This window comes from Scleropages formosus, chromosome 21, assembly GCF_900964775.1.
Source record: "Scleropages formosus chromosome 21, fSclFor1.1, whole genome shotgun sequence".
NCBI lineage: Eukaryota > Metazoa > Chordata > Actinopteri > Osteoglossiformes > Osteoglossidae > Scleropages > Scleropages formosus.
The window spans coordinates 12,680,673-12,699,556 of NC_041826.1; the positions used below are offsets into that span (position 1 = coordinate 12,680,673).

The window sequence follows — 18,884 nt, forward strand, 5'->3', positions numbered from 1 at the left end:
TGTGGAGGGTTGGCTTGCTTTAAATTACTTAACTACATTAATTCTTAATGTATAGCCAACTTTTTATTTTTATTCTGCCTCATCCTTTGTTCAGCACCTTGGATCACTGTATGAGAAGAGCTCTAAAAATACATTGAATCACATTTCAATTACATTTATTCATTTATCTGACACTTTTGTCCAAAGCAACTTACAACGTTAATCTATTTACAATTATTTACCCATTTTTACAGCTGGGTAATTTGACTGGAGCAGTGTGGGATAAGTAATTTGCTCAAGGGTACTACAGTTGGAGATGGGACTTGAACCTGTAACCTTTGGGTCCAAAGGCACCTGCTCTAACCACTAACTAACTAATGGTTAGAGTTTCTACAGAAAAACTTCAGTGACTAATTTACTAAGCATGACATTCACTACTACAGATCTGTTGCAAAGGTTTCTATTATAGGACAGGTGTTTTTAGGTTTATAAGATAGGTTTTCAAATTATACGTCAATTGTCACCGTGGTTATCACTGTTGCCTTGTAATGAAAGGGTCTGGATTCGAATCCCACTACTGCTGTTCAACAGTAGCCACCCTGAAGTGATATAGTAAGAATACCTTGCTGTGTGAATTGGTAAATCATTGTAAGAACCACAGTATATAACCGTAACACAAGCAATTTTGAACAATGGCATCAGCTCAATTAAAAAAAAAAAAAAAAAAAATCTGGTGGAATTCAAAGGAACAAGGGCACCCAACTCCTGAGTCCCTACCTCAAGTGGAGCATGTGTGGAATGAGGAACACCTATGTTTAACAAATTAGATTAAGCAAAATGGAATAGATTTTTTCATTTGAACCACTCTTCTGAACATAAAGGTCCACAGCGCTTAAACTGTTGCCACTTTACTCTCGAGACTTTCATCATCTAAAATTCTGCTTTGTGCTAATGCATTAGGACTTCGATGAAGGAAATGCTTGCCATTTTTGAGATGGACAGGACTGCTAAGTGTGTGCTCTCACTCAAGTGGGTTGAAGCTCTGAAGTGTTTAAATGGGAAGAGACTTACAGGCCGTGAGGAAACCCGGCCAAGTCAAAAGGCTCAATCTGTTCAAGTGCTGAGAAGCCAGTAGCATGTTACTTTAAACACTGCACACTGTATACCACACAAAGTGAGCCATTGATGGATTACTTATATGCGGAGTTAACGTCATTCTCCCACCTCACATCCCTTTCTCTCAATTTAAAGGAACCTGCTGGTGTCCAGAGCCCCAGAACATCAGAGAGTCAGAAAGACCTGCAGAAGATGCTTTGGTCATGATTTGCTCCACTTTCACTTCTCAGAGTACAAAGCAAAGACAGGACACCAACTCAATGTACACCTTGGCAGTCTTACAACGACAGTCCTACTGCTAAATGCTGATCAGTTCCTGTATTTATTCATGGAGCCATACAGTCAATGGTTCACAGTGCAGTGTTGTGAAATTGCTCGCAAAGAGTTTTTCAGCAGAGAGGAAACGGTATTAAAAGTAAACAAAGTGAAGAAGCTGTGGCTGATCCTATGGTTTTTACATTTACCGGCTTTGAGCTCTCTGAACTGCCGACTCTCCGTTATCCTCCAATTCCATGCGATACCTTCAAATCCTAGTTTTTTTGCAGTGGTCTGTGCTTCAGGGTAATCACATGCAACTTACATTGTTTTTAAATTTCTTATTATATGTTCTTATTATGCTTGCATTGGAAATTAGTGAATTTTATATGATGGGTGGGATAAAAGAATGGATTGAGAAGCTGTAACTGAAAACCAACACCCTGGCCTAGTTCTGTGCCATGGTTCTTTATTGTATGTTATTTACAACATGCCATAAATACTCCTGGCAGAGGGCTCAAACGCTCCGAATATGTCGATAGTTGCATTCCTGTTGACCCAGGTGCATACACAAGTTGTCCCGGCTCACCAGAGAGAGGCTATTTTCCCCTTTTGTGTCCATGTGCTTATCCGCTAGGTTAATGAAGGAATTCATCTCTGTAGCACTGACATTTATTCATTTTGCAGGCCTTTTCTCTAAAGCACCTTACAACAATTCCGAGTAAATAAAATTCATCTCACCAACAGATGGAGATACACAGACACAATTCTCAGTCAGTTAGTCCAATACCACTATTTTTTCCAATGCTCATTGCACATGTAGCTTCGTATAGAACTGAGGACCACCTCAACTGGTCCATGACATAGTTGACTTATAAACTTTGAGTAAAGAATCAGATTGGTCCCAGTTAAAGATGTATCTCTGTGAGCAAATGCACTGCAAATTTCTTTAATAATAATACTAATGTTCAGTCCAGGAAACAGGCAAAAAAAAAAAAAAAAAAAAAAAAAAAAAGAATTTCAGATTGAAAACACAAGCAATGGAGGTGGTGGGAATGTACCAAAATCCTCCGAATATTTATGATCGCTGGGAAAAGTGCATCCGATTTTCACGCTTCTACTTATGCCTGGTACACGCTTATTTATCATTTCCAGATACCTTGGGATGGAGAAGCGGAGGCACACAGCAAGGGTGAAGAACACAAAACACATTTAACTTTGCAGGACACATTCAGGCACACGTCCTGATCCAGGATTGTGTCCGTTTCAAATTAATAGAATACATATTCTTATCTGTACTCATCAGTGAGGGCTAATTTCTATTTGTTGATGTTTGCCATTATCAGAAAACCTCATTGCATCACTGGAAACTAAGTGTAACAATAATGCAATATATCTATATATATATATTACTCAGGTTTAAAAAAAAAAAAACATCTGGATCATTTCACTAAATGTCCACTTCTCTTCCACTTCTGAATTTTCACAAACCAGATATGACCTAATATCAAACACATGGCAGATGTTACGGGAACATAACACGTGCAAGACTTGTCAAAGTTGAATATTACATTTATTTATTTAGCAGACGCTTTTTTCCCCCCAAAGTGACTTCCAATGAACTCTATGTAGTGTTATCAGTCCACACACCTTATTCACCAAGGTGACTTACGCTGCTAGATACACTACTTACACTGGATCACTCATCCATACATCAGTGGAACACACTCTCTGTCACTCACACGCTATTGGGGAACCTGAACAGCATGTCTTTGGACTGTGGGAGAAAACTAGAGCACCCGGAGGAAACCCACGCAGACACAGGGCGAACGTGCAAACTCCATACAGACTGAGCAGGGATCAAACCCACGTCCTCTTGCACCACCCAGGTGCTGTGAGACAGTAGCACTGCTCACTGTGCTACCATGCCGCCCAAGGAATCTACCCTGGAAAAGGATTAGTTTTTTTTTTTTTTTTTTTTGGAGCTTTTTTTTTTTTTTATCTGTGACCTGCAGGAGGTCTTGATATCTACATAATCACCAATGATGAAGGGAGTGAAAGAATAAATAGCAACGGTAAAACATCTTTATTATTTATGAAGTAGAAAAAAAATAAGTTAATACAGAACGGTGAGAAAGCTTTATAGATATAGACTGATGTACAGTAACTGTGCATGAGACTCAAAAGCTTATCAGAAGTGATTTAGTTTAAAAAATATTTTCTGGGAACAAATCATAAGGGAAGTAAAGCTTTTTCACTTGTGATATTGGGGATAGTTTAGGGTTAACTTGAGATGGGGTTGGAGGGAATTTTCCTCCCCAAAAAATAATGGAATAAGTCATTTGAATAGGTTTTTTTTTATATTCAGTCAATTTTCAGAAACAAATTAAAACCTGTTAATGGTGAATAAGTGTTCTTCCAAATAGAACAAATTAAATTTATGCTTTATATTATTCCCATTTCAATAACACAAGAATGATATTTTCTCTTCTCATAAGGGACAAGTAAGCTGCACTGTAATAACTGAGGGTGTCATCTAAAGCTCTTCATCCTTGTGAGTTGTATGTCGCTGTGGAGAGAAGGATCCGCTAAATGAATAAATATAAAGGAGAACAAAGCACAGAGCTATGACCACTCAGACCTCTGGCTAACCAGATACTGTACATCCGCACAAAGCATTTCTACACCATCCCATTGGGGTGTATGAAATAACACATGTGACCTCTGGCTCGGGTGTAGCCATTCCAACGGACAGACAGGCAGGCAGGGAAAAGGGATTCCAGAGGCAGGGTGGAAGATGGCTTTTGGCAGGCAGATGAATGTGTCACTTTCCACAAATGGAAGAATTGAACGCATGGTGAGGCAGTGCCGAGGTGATGTACCAGAGGTAATGCCACGTAGCATTAAGAGCCCCCCACCCAGGCCATGCACGCACCACCAAAGCTCTGAAAACATACAACCAGTGTTTCCACAGCATTTGGACAGGCACTGGCGCCACCACATGGGGCCTGGCATGGCTGCGCCAAGTGACACGCATCAGTCGGCTTTTCTTGAACACCACAGCACAAGGTGAAAATGTTTGAGCACAACACAACCCATTTTATTCTAGGTCTTGTGGACAGAAAGGACATGACCTCAGCTCCTTTTACCTATTTTCACTAAATATGCCAAAGGCGAAGCAGAAAAACAATACCACTCGTAAAATATGCAGGACTTTTTTTTTTTTTTTTTTAAATAAATATTTTTCTGTAACACTTTTCTATAGCACCTAAATTTGGTATACTATAAATTTCACTATATCCTTGGACATCTTAAAAATTCTATTATTGGACAAATTATTTCTACTATTAATCACAGAGAATAAAAAATATACACAGTAACTAAGTAGTGAATGCCCTAGTGGGGAGGGACAGTCATACCACTCTTTGAAGCTTATTAAAATTAACTGAAGTGGGACAAAAATGTGAACAGTGAAAAGCCCTTCTTACCTTTCTTGCAGAATCAGTTTGTTTTCTCTCTTCCACATGTCCTTGAAATCAGTAGAGAACTCGTGCCATACAGAGAAGAATGTAAGGGGAGAAACCTCCTTCTCACCCATCTTTGGCTTGACTGAGAAGAAGACCGTCAAGTCCAGGAAACTGGAAAAAGAACAAGGTTTGTCAATATCACAATGTGCAATTTTAAAAATCTGGCAAAATTTAACAAACTGTAAAGTTTTTGTGAAAAAAATACCAATTAGAACTGACTTGTCTGAAAATCACATTGCATTTCCTTAAACACAAATCACATTAAAACTTCAAGTGGAAGCTTGACAGATCAAACACTTGCTAAAAATCCTGAATAAACTGCAAAATTGGAGCCATACTTCCCAACTACAACTTAATACCCTTCAAGTCTATCATGAGCACCTTTCAAGACGCAACTTTTTAGAATAGGTGCATCATTAAAAGCAGTATTGACAGACATTTTTCTAGGATACGCAGAAGGTTTATGGATAGATTTTTGCCTAAAACACTATTTTTACATTGTGAAGTACATTCATAGCCCAAAGCAGTCCTAGCTGCTGTCTAATTAACATTAAATATCTAGTGTTTTGGTGTGTGTCACATTCTACTCTAACATCTAGGCATTCATTATTCCTGGGGGGATCATGGGTTTGTGCCGAGTGGACTGATTCAAGCAGTGTCAGGGTAGACTCTCTCTGCAAGAACTTGAAACCTCTTTAGGACAAGCTGTGCTAATAACTTTCCCAGGGTGTTGAGAAATGAGTTCCTGCGACAGTTTTTACAACCGCTCATCACTCCTGTACTTGTAGATGGTGATGATATTGGCATCCCTCAAGTCTTGTGGCATGATGCCTTCACTGATGGCTCCACTAAGTTCATCATGGAACTTTTCCTTAGCTTCCTGGGTAGAAGTTAGTGAAGGTGCTGAAGATGCTGACCAGACCCACTGTGTCTCAGTTCCTTCAATTCAAGTGGGTTTTTATTGTCATTCCTCTATATAGCTTGTATACACCGGAACAAAATGTTGTTTCTCCAGGACCATGGTGCAACACAGAACAGTACGCAAGACTACATAAAGTGCACAGACAACAGTGTGAGACAAGTGCAGGACAATAAATATACAAAACAGCAGTTGATGGTATGATGGCGCCAACTAGGTTCTTTCTGATGGCAAAGCCAACACCAGGCTCCCTGATCTCTTCCGGAGGCTTCCTGTGCCAGACAAAGGAAAAGTCTTTCTCCCGAGACTTCCAGAGGATGACAACCTTGTTTCTTGGAGGGCAACAATGTCCATTTGCAGTCTGCTCAGCTCATTGTTGATGACTGCTGTCTTGCGAGAGTCACTCATGTCCTGCGGGTCTTCTGTAAGACCTGGAGGCATGGTCCTTACATTCCAAGTGCCCAGCTTGAAGGCTGGATGTTTTTGTTGTTTCCTTGTCCTGCCTCATGTAAGGTTAATGATCCACCTGTTGGTGATTACCCAAGCAACACACACCCAGTGAAGAGAGGGGACTGTGGTGAGGCAGCACCTGTTTGGCTAGAGGCTGCTCAGCTTGACGGTTTGTAGCAGCCAAATGAGATCTGAGGACCTCTCCCACCGTCGAAAGCAACCCCTGGCACTTCACTCTATGCTAATAGAGTGCAGAGGCTTATCAGTAGTAAACTGCTGTTTCCTGTGTTGTGTCAGCATTGAAAAGCATGCTGGAGTGTCCTCTCCAAGGTGCAAGCCTGGCCAAGGGAAATTTTAAGAAACAGCTGATGCCTTAGGGACTCCATCTCTGGATTTCTTCCTCAGGGCTTACTTCCAAAGCCTCTCCCATGACTAGATATGGCTGCAAGGCAGCAGAGGTTTTAAATCAGAGTTCTCCTTCTCTTAGGCAGGCAACCTTCCCAGGCTGACAAGCCCCATCTGCCCGAAGCAACTAGATCTGAGGCACCAGTGACTTTGCCCCTTTTCTTGTCAGTAAAAACAGTATTGCCAGAGTTAGTAGATAAGCCACACCTGAAGGTGAGGAGCTGGGTTTTGGTTGTCACAAGCTATTAGAGACATGCTCCATGGGAGCATTTTATAGATAGTGGAAGCTTATCGCCACTACCAACCTTGGCTATGACAACTTTTAAAACCACTCTGTACAACACTACAACACTGAAGCAAAGAAATGTACCCCCCTCCAACAGGAAGGCCAAAGAATACACATAAATGAATATCCTGTAAACTCTATGCATGTCCTTATGGCTTTCTGGGGCCTTCTTTGCTCTGTATGGTGGTACCAACAAAAAACACCACAGTGATGTCCAGTAGGACCAAATGCACACTGCAGTGCAGCCCTCAGTGTCTGACAGGATGTCCCCCCACCCCCAACCCCCACTGCCTTTGGCTTCCCAAGTGTGTTTAACATATGGCACATATGAAGGAATGACAAACTGGTCCTGACAAAAACTGAGCCATATTTCTGCATTTCAGCCAGGCATACTCTAACTGTAACATAAAAGTAAGCACTGAAACATTGAAAAGCATTTAAAGAACAAAAAAAGACCCAACCCACGTATTCAGTTAGCTCACAGTAGAGGGAGTCTGGTGACAGCGCTGCAAATGTTCATGGTTTCTTACATTTTATGAGTTTCCATCAGCTGCATCTCTTGAGCCTCCAGATCAGTTTTTGCTACAGGGGAAAAATGTTGCCTATGTTAGGAAAACAAGTCAAATGAATGAATAACAAAGTTCTAGAGGAACATTCGCATTGCAGGATAATTACTCGGGGATGTTCGGGCCTGTACGAAACCATGTTAACCCGAAGCACTGAAGCAGTAACCTGCAGAAACATTAAACAGTAGGTAGAGGAGCAGATGGCACAGCAACTAGCCACATTTGTCCATTGACCAGGGGTGGGTTGGTATGGAATGGACCTAACCCTAACCCTGTTTATTCACAAACAGAAAACAAACAATGTAACTGGCACACAAAAGATAATGCAGGAGCATCATCCAGAATCTGCATCTATGCCAGTTTAAGCTTCACAGAGTGACACTCCTGTTGCCCAACAGTGCATGTAAAACCCATGACCACCCCTGGCAAAATCAGCCCATCAATCATAGGCTCCAGCATGCCACAACCCTAAAGAGTTGGGGGGGGGGACTGAGAGCTCCACTTTCAATCATGAAAGGGGTTGAAGTCAAACAAGAGCCGTTGGTTGCATAGTGGCCAGAGCTGCTATCTTACACTAAGAGAATTTGAAAGTAACCTCTTGAAACTCTCCACTGAAATAATAGCATGTCGTATAAATGGGTAAATAATCAGGAGCAGATTAAACATTGTACATGTTGCTCTGGAGTAAAGTGTCAGCTAAATAAATGTAAATTAGCAACTCAAAAATGCAACATTTACCCACCCACACCACCACCAATCCCCCCGCAAATGTTAAACACTAGTGCCAGCACCACCATTGACAAGACCCTGGCATCACATCCACAGAGTTCCGCTCACAGAATGTCAGGTTTTTGCACACCACTGAGGGCAAAGCAACCTCCTGATTCTCTGATGCATCTAATACAAACATTTACTTTTCCTAGGACTCAACATTCACATCGAACTAAACAGAAGCACTTCTGTGCACTTGATTTCAATTTTCACATACAGTCAGTTGAATGATCAAATAATGACATGATGGATGTGCTTTAACCTGTTGTTTAATCCATCGATTTGGAATAGTGGTGGTAAGTCCACAGTCGGGGGTACTTGTGGCATAGCTTTTAACTGAGTGTTAGGGTTAAGTTGAGGTTATCAGTTACACTAGTTACCTCAGTTGACAGAAACTGCCTGCAAGCCAAAGTGACATGATGGGTCAAAGCGAGTGACTGTCGCCTAGGTCTGTGTGTTGAAGAGATGGTTTCCTACAGACATCCTTATGCCCCACACTACTGTTCAAAAACTGCAAAAAAAACAAAAGAGAAAACGTGTGCTGGAGATTAGAATGTGTCTGATTATGGAGTGTTCTGGCAGTAGTGGGAGAATGTGCAGTTCAGTATGACACAAAGGTGCAGTAAGACCTGCTGCTTTTGAGTTGCTCAATTGGTCAGAGATAGAACAATGCAGATTTAGTACAAACTGTTTGTGTGTATGTATGTGTGGGATTCATCAATGCTGTTCATTCTACCCCTAACAAATCATGCCAGGCTCAAAAAGCCATTGATGTGCAACCTCTGCTTTGGCTTTTCAAAGACCACGTGGGAAAGTGTGCAGGGATGTGGCTCTACAGTGGGGCTGCTCAGGGCATGTTTTGCAGCCCTGGTTACTGCTCTGGCCTCAGGGTGTTCAAAAGGTCAGGACCTCAAGGGACAGCCTTTAATAAATTGAGGATTTATATGCAGTTAGTCACAGCCAGACTGGGTTTGAGGTGGTCATGCATGAAGGCACTGATTTGGAGACCCAAAGACTTTAATGGTCAAGTTGTGCAAAAAAAAAAAAAAAAAAAAAGTTGACTTGCAGAAATGAAGTACAGCTTAATTGTAGCCACGTAATTTTCTTAGGTTAAAAACAAAAACAAAAAGCTTTGTGGAGCCGAGTCTTGAGCAGAAGGGTCCATCTAAACTGTATTGATTTAAGGAAATAGATTATCCTAATAACAGAAATGGAAAAACTCACTGTAGCCTCCTTCATAGGCACAGAGATCATAGGTATATTTAGTCATTTAACTGACACTTCTCCAAAAGTAAATTACAACATTGAGGTACTTTTATAATTACTTACCCATCTGCACAGCTGAGTAATTTTACTTAAACAATTTAGGGTAAGTACCTTGCTCAGGGGTACTGGAGATGGGAGCCGAATCTGTGACCTTTGGGTCCGGAGACAGCAGCCCTAACTACCATGCTACCAGCCATCCTGTATCACAACGTAGGTGTCAGACAAGTAATATTTTTAACAATATATACACAGCCTATTCATACCACTACATGTAGGTGTAAATGCAAAAAAAAATGGTTACATCACCTGCAAAATACATCTAATTAAAACCATTTTACTGGCAATCAGACCAAAGAAGCTAAAAACCAGCAGATGATTATGAACATTGAAAGCTGCTGCTATAATGGCAAGCCACCTGAAGTCCATTTCAAATACAGATGAATTACACGTGTTGGTTAATTAGCATAGTCAATATGTACTAACTATGAATCCTAGGAGCAGTAGTAATTAGGACAATTTCATTTGTTAAACTCAAGATAGCATTTTCACATATTCTGGGTGGCATCCACTCATGGTGTTCTGAAGGTTCAGACTTACTACCTAAGCTGCCCAGCAACCATCTACCCTACTGTACTCCATCGTCATAAATGAAGAACTGAATCTGAATTTGCTGAAAACAGCTACAACATCATTTTGGGAGCAGTGACAGGTGGACCTGGCAAGCGGAGAGGACCCATTCGATTACACAGGAAAAATAAACTCACCATAACCAAAATACATTCAATTTAAAAGTTATAGAAAGCGTAGGGGATCATCAGAGAGCCTCAACCACTGGGAATGAGTGACCCAAAACCCTTGCACCAGCCCCAGTCCCTTATGCTACATTCCACCTGTCCTACCTTGACTCAGGAAGGCCTCCATGTTGTCCTTGAAGGGTTGCAGATGCTCCTCAGAGGAGACGCCACACACTCTCTCTGCCTCAGTGGTACATGCTGAGACACAGAAAGGGGTTGGACAGTTAGAAGGATGCTTGCAATGCAAAATGTCATTTATAAACTGCTTAAAGCACAAAAGAGTGGTTTGGAGTGGCATACCACCTAAGCCAATATCATCTACAGTATGCCCAGCAAGAGTGTGGTAATTCTCCTTGAGATACCCTGCATCACATTGACACCAAGACAAACTCCCTTACCCCCGAGAGAAGATGGTCACCCTTCAGAACTCAGTTTACATGTCTTCAATTTATTTAAAGTACAATGACAAGGAACAATAGCTTGTGCTACATTATTGTATCTGTGTCTTCATCTTCATTTAGTTTTTTTTTTTTTTTTAAAAAAAACTTCTAAATACAGTATATGTGGAAAGAGCATGGTTTTTTCCACATTCATTGTTAACATCCGTGTACATTTCACTTACTGAAGCTGTTTTACCTCATTTCATATATCTTTACCAAAGTGAAACCCTCCCCTGCAGAATGGTATGCAAGATGTAGTTATTGGCAGGTAAACACTTAACACTTGCAATCCTCTACATGCAGCACATCTCTGATTACAAAGAAAAGCTATTCAACAGATACCACTTAGGCAATATCACAGAGTCATCTGATGAATGATTAGACAAATGAGAAATGGCATCAATTCTCTGTGGTCCACCAGTGTTCTCTCTGGGCTCCAGCGAACGCACTCCGGAATTTTAACTTCCATGGAGGACAGACACACACAATCGATGACCAGGATGAATTGGGAACCTGCGTGACAACAGAAGTCTGAACACCATATGAGCCTCTCGAGGAACAGATTGACCTGGGTCTAAGACAACCTCACCGAGCTGTGGTTAGCTGGTTAAAGCCCAGTGACTCATCAATGGTTTCACCATCTGCTGTAGCCACTGAACTATGAACCAACCTGTTGACACGTCAGCCTGAAACAATGTACTGACACCGCAGAAACACTGTCTCCTTAACCTTAGCACATAGGAAAATCCAAGTTTTTAAATACGCTAAACAATAAACAAGAAAAAACCACCACTGTCAAGACAAACTAACAATCCAATGAATAGCATACAGTAGTACAAAAACAAAAAAAGGTGTCAAGTACAAAGTTTTTAAAGTGGAAAAAGCCAGTGACATTTCAGTGCATTTAAAATCATGAGTATACAAGCTATATTTCAGAATTTACTATTAACACTATTTTACATGAACTACACCGTAAACAAAATGTGGCCATTGGGATCCAAGATAGTTGACTGCCTTTTAAGACCATGTCATACCACATTTACCCATTTCTTTAATAATAATAATAATAATAATAATAATAATAATAATAATAAAAAAAAAAAGCCAATGAGGTCCAACCCTTCACCATGTATAAGTGATTCCATGTTATAAGGGAAATAAAATGTATAGCCTATGTGTAAAAAATACTGTATATATCTCCTGTGACATGCAGGATCCTAAAGAGACATAGATATTCTATAATTGAAAGAACAAAGGAAAGCATGTATGTTAAAGTTTTTCAAAACCTGTTGCCAATGAGTATGACAAAGCACATTCCCACAGCTGCAGCCAGCGTGCTCTTTGACCTGTTGACCTGTCTCTCTTCCTAGCAGAGGTCAGAGGCAGTCGCTAAAGGAGCACTTTGGACAGCAATGGCACAGGCCTGTACGAGGAGAAGCATTGTGTGATGCTGTTTATGGTGGGGACATTCTGTCAAAGGTGCTACTCTTCCTTTAGTGATGTAACTCAAGCATGGAACTAGTGAAGATAAAGGCGCTGACCCCTCTTCCCTGTTCACTTTCCAGCAAAGACTTCAGATTTTGGGTTCTGACTTTATTCATTCCAGGCTTTTCACCAAAACGTGCTTCCATGAGATGTACGCTGGCGTGTGTGGGGGGCACATTTCACATGGAACGCAGGCCTTGTACAAGTTCTCCAGGAGTGATCTCACAATTGCAGCAATGCACAGACACTGACACTCCTAAGGCATCAAAGGAAAGTAAACAGGGCTGTTCCTTCACCCTGGGCCATTTTATGATATGCACCCCAAAAAGCCTAAGCACAGTGTTCGACCCAAAAAAAAAAAAAAAAAAAATTCTGTGCTGAATGACAATGCGCTTCCTCTTAATCAATAAGAATGAGTATTTTATAGATTTAAAAAAAAAAAAAAAACCTCACACAGGTAAACTGCTTCACCAAAAAGAGAAGCAGTTTAAAACAGTGCCTTGTTAAACTGAGGAAACAAAAGCTGATCCCACCATCATCATCATGACTAAACATTCATAACCCTCATTTGAGGCCCACTTGAAATTTTTCTGTTTTTTTGTCACTCGGTGCTGCTATTCCTGCAGCTCACAATGTGTGAACAAGCTGACAACGGACACCAGAAAACCGAATGGCAGAAGAAAAGCACTCTGCAGTTTCTTCTTATTTCTGTCTGATTGGCCTGATTGATTGAAAACACATGTTCCAATTGACTTCGGATGGAATGATGTGTCAGCACATTCTCCAACACTATGGCTAGGAAGAAGAGTCGTTAGGTGGGGCTGTGACTGCTCATCCACAGAGCCTCTCTTTACGCCCATGTGAGATAATAAACTCAGGACAACAAGGGATGTGACAGGAGGGGTTTCTGTTACCATTGAGGTCTTTTCTTAGCTTGCGTAGGTCCTTCTGAAAGTCCTCAAACTTCATTTGTGAGGACTGGAAGAGATCTTGGGGCTCTGGGAGAGGGTAGACACAGGTCTCTTTGCCAGCATCCTGTCAGTGAAACACAAACATGGGGGGGTGTTAAAAACAAAAAATTGTGATGGTTGACAGGCCCATAGATATGGAACACTACAGAAGATGGGTGGCTATAGGCACCTGTTTTAGAATCAGTGTAAATGTCTGAGAAACAGTTCTGCGTCACAAGACTAAAATAAAAATGCTGTTGGAAGGGGATAAAACCTAGGATCAATACATGTTTTCTTGGGGGGTGGGGACAAAAAAACCCCATGTTATGCCAAAAAAGCAGATACTCTCACTAGGCCTTCAAGGTTGTGTGCTTTTTATACCATAATGACATTGACAAAAGTAAAATTAAAATAAGAAAGACTAATATGAATTTAGGCAGCATGTCCCAGAAGATACCAGAACCTCCTCCATTTCTGTTCTTGCTTCATACACACTGAACTGACATCACCATTTGGCAGGACAACACATTTACAAACATAACACGTAAAAGTTATTCGGTTGGGTCCACAAAACAAAGTGATCTTACAGAAAAAACCTACCTCGTCAAAATGCCTTAAATAGTAAGAAACTACGTAAGACAAAAGACTTCTTGTGTTATCCTGAAAGACAAAAATGAGAAAGACAAAAATTTACACATGCATGCATGTAGGAGTTCACTGGTTCTCAGATCAGTGCTCTTCAAACTGAGCTCCTGCACCCTCCTTTGCAAGGCTAGATGTATGTAAGCAGAATCTGCTGGAATACTCTCAAGCAGCACCTTACATGATACATATGAGCTGACAGAACATTTTCCCAGTGAAGCGTGAGGCTATGGATGGCCCACACTCAGCACTCACACTGCTCTTCACGTCCTTCAGCTTCGGCAGGATGTCAATAGCAAAGCCATCTGCTTGGCCTCGTGTCCGGTTCCCTCCATTCATGAAGTTCCCAAAGGCAAGGACCAGACCCAGAACCTGGATGACGCCAGGGCCGCTTTGCAGCATCTGTTCAATGGGAGGTGGTATGAAAACGACTTATTTCTGTATGCAGATATTTGCAGACAGAGGTATGAGAAAGTATATTTTGATAGGATCTGCATGTCTGTATATTTACACTGTAGAGTCTGCATTAATACTTTTTTCTGTTGTGAAATGCACTTTTTTAACCCCACACTGCGTGTTGCTCTGGAGGAAAAAGGTCTGCCTAATGAATGAACGTAAATAAGGCAAAATCTTGATGGAGGGCTAAAATTGTGGAAACAGTGGTTCATTGTTTGTGCCACTGTCAGAAACTCACCATACAGACTTTCTGGAGTGTTTCAAGCTTGCGGAGAATGGAAGATATACATTCTGTGAAAGTTGACTGAAAGAGGATGCAGAACACTCTTGCTGAGAAATTGGGGATTTGTGACAACTGATAGAGGAATCTACAAAACAGAAAATGAGGATCAACATTAAAGTCCAAATCAGGCCTGTAACCTCACACTGCTGATTCAAAATGGTTGAACATCTTAGCAGAAGTGGTTAATTACTTGAACTCAAAATGAACCAGTTCATGCATCACAATCTGTCAGAACTAACATATTTACCAGTTCTGAGAACCAGACTTATCGGAACTTAAAAGTGAAAGATGACATATACACACTTCTCTTAATTACCCACCCAACACAGAAGATGGATGCAAGCTAGAAAGACTTAATTTTGCTCCCAAGTACACAGCCCAAAATGTTCTAAAATCGGCACACATTTAAAACAATATGTGCAGTTAAATGTGAGAATGTCTTGCATGAGGCTCTCTACAGAACTGAATTTGCAGCATGGAGATTTTTGTCACAAGCCCAACAGTGAGCACAGGTTCTGGCGAAAACATCTTACTGTTCGGGTTTATCCAGGGGTTTGGCATTGTCCTTGTCTTTAGATGACTTCATGTGCTTCTCGATTTTCTCCAACTCCTCTTGCTGAGCACGCTGCAAAGACAACACAAATGCTTGGAATTCATCTTGTCCCCTCCCACCACCCTCACTGCCCTGTTTGTCAAGATGCCACCTTGAAGGCACTTTTACCATGTGTATGTATGACTGACTGGTGATTGTTAAAAAAAGAAATCCTCATAATAGTATAAAGAAGAAAAATTCAAGGCTTTCACTCAGTCAGAGTTGGAAGGAAGGGAAAAATGGTTTTCACTAGAGAAAGTGAATTGTGTTTATACTGCATTTGGGAGTTACATATTTCATTAAGCTGGTTTGAATGAAGACCAAAATCAGTAAAACAGGGAGAGAGAAGAAAAAAAAAAACCCACACACGTCTAAAACATAAAACAGTCACGCAGCCACCAAACAGTTGAATTGTGTGTTCTCACGTTGGTGACCCAGAGATCTATCTACAGTTGCTTGTTGATCAATACGTGAAAGGAGGCGAGTTGCTTGAAGTTTTGCAAAACCCAAAAAGATTTGAAGAATTCTGGTGTTCCTTAAAGCCCATCCTTGTCTTGTAAAGGGAGCTAGGCAAGCTTTCATTTCAAATCAGCATATCTTTGCAAATCAGGATTTTTATATACTAAGAACCATTAAAACAAAAACTGGATGCCCTACCTGACATGTGCATTGCCTTGTCAAAGACTACCTCACAGTATTACATTCTTACTGAAGCTAAGCAACAGCATTTGCACAGCTTTATTTTTTAAAAAAAAAAAATTAAAATAATTTGACCTTGTACGGGGGGGGGGGTGGGTTTGGCCGGGTCCTGCTCTCTGGCGGGTCTGCGGTTTGAGTCCCAATCGGGGTGCCTTGTAACAGACTGGTGTCCTGTCCTGGGTGTGTTGGCTCCCTCTCCAGCCTAGCGCCCTGTTTTGCCTGGTTAGGCTCCGCGACCCCGTTCGAGACAAGCGGTTTCTGCCAATATGTGTGTGTGAGAGACCTTGTGTATACTTCAAATGTAAAATCTTGTTATTTAATGAGTTAATAAAGAAACACATGTATTTTTATATCACAGTTTGGAAATGTCCAATACAAGCAAGACCAGTACAACTGTCAAGACCGACAAGATTGTAGTCGAGGCTATCAATCCCAATGCTGTCCATTCCATTGTCAGCTCCCAGCACGATTGAGTCAACAAAGCAAATTTTTAGGTAAATATGATGGTTTATCCATCCCTGGGGGGGGGGGACATCTCAACCTGGGAGATTCAATAAAAATATATTTATGCAGCTCTAGATATAAACAGTATGTAGCTGCTAGAGCAAGTATTTAAAACTTACTATATAAAAGCTGAGAAAAAAAAATGGTTTAACTTCAAGACATCTTGCTTTTTGTAGTATTTCCTAAAGTTAAAAGATGCTAGCAAAATGCAACAACAAGAAGTCACCACTTGGAAAAAAAAAAAAAAAAACCATCATAATACATGCTAAAAAGAAATTATTTAAAACTAAACTCCTTGAAAGGGACATGCTGGCAGAGTCCTATGTGACCTCAAAGTATTCTGATCCTTCAAGCTTCACCCAAAAATAGAAAAGAAAAAAAAAGTAGCCCATGTCAAGCTAAAGACTGAGTACATGGTATATGGTTCTGCCATACTTCAAATATGGGCATCGTTGATGAGTATTCTGTTCACTTTGCTATCTGTCCACAAGGACAGCCTCTGCTAATTTACAAAACATTTTAAAGTGTAAATAGTTTTAATAAAAAAGATTCCTTTCACTTCAAGTAGAATTCTGAGTGAGTACAGCAAAAAGGGAAATTCAAGATGTTATCGTGAGATCGATAAATTGATACATTTGTTTGGCCGAGGACCACAGGTAAAGACTTTGAGTGAGATATATTGAACGTCAAGCATGGGAAAGACACCCAGGAAAGACGTGAAAAAGCATGGTGTTGTGTGCAACATGAGGGAGGTTACCTCACACCTCCTGGAAAGGCAGATAACTCAGACATTTTGGTTTTCAGTTTTTCATACTTGTTTAACACCTCTTCTTCAGCTAGATGCCCACTTCAGCACAGGCTGCATGGGCTTCAGATACCTGTGCCCAACAGCAGCCTGATGCCCTATTCGTACCTCAACCAACCTTGACACAGCTGACTCCATCACTTCCTTTAGATGTGTGACAAAATGTATTTGCACTCCTGTATACAAAGGACCCTCAAACATGCATACAGTGTGGAAAAAAGGCTGGCAAGACAGTGGTGCCAGAATAACACAACTCGAATGAACGCAGACTAATGGAGTGTGAAGGAGTTGGTGATTGACTTCAGGAAACAGCATATGGTTCAGGCACCCATTTACATAGGAGGGGACATTGTAGAGAGGGTCAACAGCTTCAAATTCCTTGAGGCCACCCTCACTGCCAAACTCATATGGACTGAGCACACAGCATCAACCATCAAAAAGGCCCATCAACGCCTCCACTTCCTCAGGCGTCTGAAGAAAGCCAGGATGTCCACTACAGTCCTCACCACTTTCTACAGGTGTGCTGTGAAGTCCGTCCTCACAGGGTGTATTACATCCTGGGGTGGCAGCTGCTCCATACAGGACAAGAAAGCCCTACAGAGGGTGGTCAAAACGGCTCAGGAATCATCAGCACACAGCTACCAGCAGTCCAGGACACCTACACCACACGCTGCCTCAGAAAGACGATGCGCATCACGAGAGACCATAGTCACTCCGCACGGGCACTAAACAAGGCGCAGTAAACAAGGCAAAAAAAAGAGCAGTATATGGATGCTATGAAGACTGCACATAATGAGGCAAACAGTAATCGCAGCAATGATTTGCGTATTTTTAAAAAGGCACATAAGACTATTTTTAAAGTGTGAAAAAAGGGAAAGATGCCAAAAATATGAAAGGTTACTTTCTATCAGTGATTTGTGTGCATCACTGATGTGGTATGAAGCTTCCCCATCTGGATGCTTACATTCTCGTAGAGGGCTTGCAGGGTCTCCAGGTCCACAACAGTGTTATCCATGTTCAGGATTGCTGTGGGGAGTCCCAAGAACAGTGGTTAGTCACTTGAGAAAGGAGACAAGCAGGACAGTGCAAGTTAATAGCACAGCTGATGTGAACTGTTGGGTAGCTGCACTATCAGGGCCTTGGTGGAGCTACCTCAATGAGCCTGATTCCAAAGCCTCCAAAAATGAGACCACCTAAACCAGAGTCCCACGATGCTAAGGCCAGGGACTGGCACTGACACTCAGGCTTAGTACCAGCGCAGCATAAGCTCATTCCTGACACGGTCTTAAGTCCCAGTTGGTGAAATCCATTAAGGCAGAGACCCCCTGATCTGGGTTCACCCATGGGCAAGGGTTGACAGCTTAAGCGCAGATTTGGCATATTTCCTTCCTGTTCCCATAGAGGTCATCACCACACACAACTGTAAAGACCTAAAAACTCCCCATACTGCCCAACTTTGACATGACTAAGCAGCTTAACTGCAGCTAGACTCATGCTTAGGTTAACTAAATTTTGCACTCGAAATTGATATTGCACATCAGGCTGATACACATTTACATTTATGCATTTAGCAAATACTTTTTTTTTTCCCCAAAAAGCAGCATACAGCTCAGTGTAAACAAAAGTGGATTCCACAACCAACACAGAGATTTAGAAACATACATGAATATAAAAACATTACATTTATTTCATAC

General features: G+C 41.3%; 1 protein-coding gene across 2 annotated transcripts in view; it reads right to left on the reverse strand.

Moving 5' to 3' along the window:
* Window positions 1-18,884, reverse strand: part of fmn2b (formin 2b) — a 51,830-nt gene that overhangs the window by 6,631 nt on the left and 26,315 nt on the right. For both annotated transcript variants that reach the window (XM_018726083.2, XM_018726082.2), the window contains 9 exons: window positions 18,155-18,216; window positions 15,124-15,215; window positions 14,546-14,675; window positions 14,107-14,253; window positions 13,810-13,869; window positions 13,174-13,294; window positions 10,440-10,532; window positions 7,468-7,519; window positions 4,839-4,988 (listed from right to left, as the gene is read on the reverse strand). In XM_018726083.2, coding sequence (XP_018581599.2) covers window positions 4,839-4,988; window positions 7,468-7,519; window positions 10,440-10,532; window positions 13,174-13,294; window positions 13,810-13,869; window positions 14,107-14,253; window positions 14,546-14,675; window positions 15,124-15,215; window positions 18,155-18,216 — 907 coding nt within the window. The remainder of the gene's footprint in view (window positions 1-4,838; window positions 4,989-7,467; window positions 7,520-10,439; window positions 10,533-13,173; window positions 13,295-13,809; window positions 13,870-14,106; window positions 14,254-14,545; window positions 14,676-15,123; window positions 15,216-18,154; window positions 18,217-18,884) is intronic.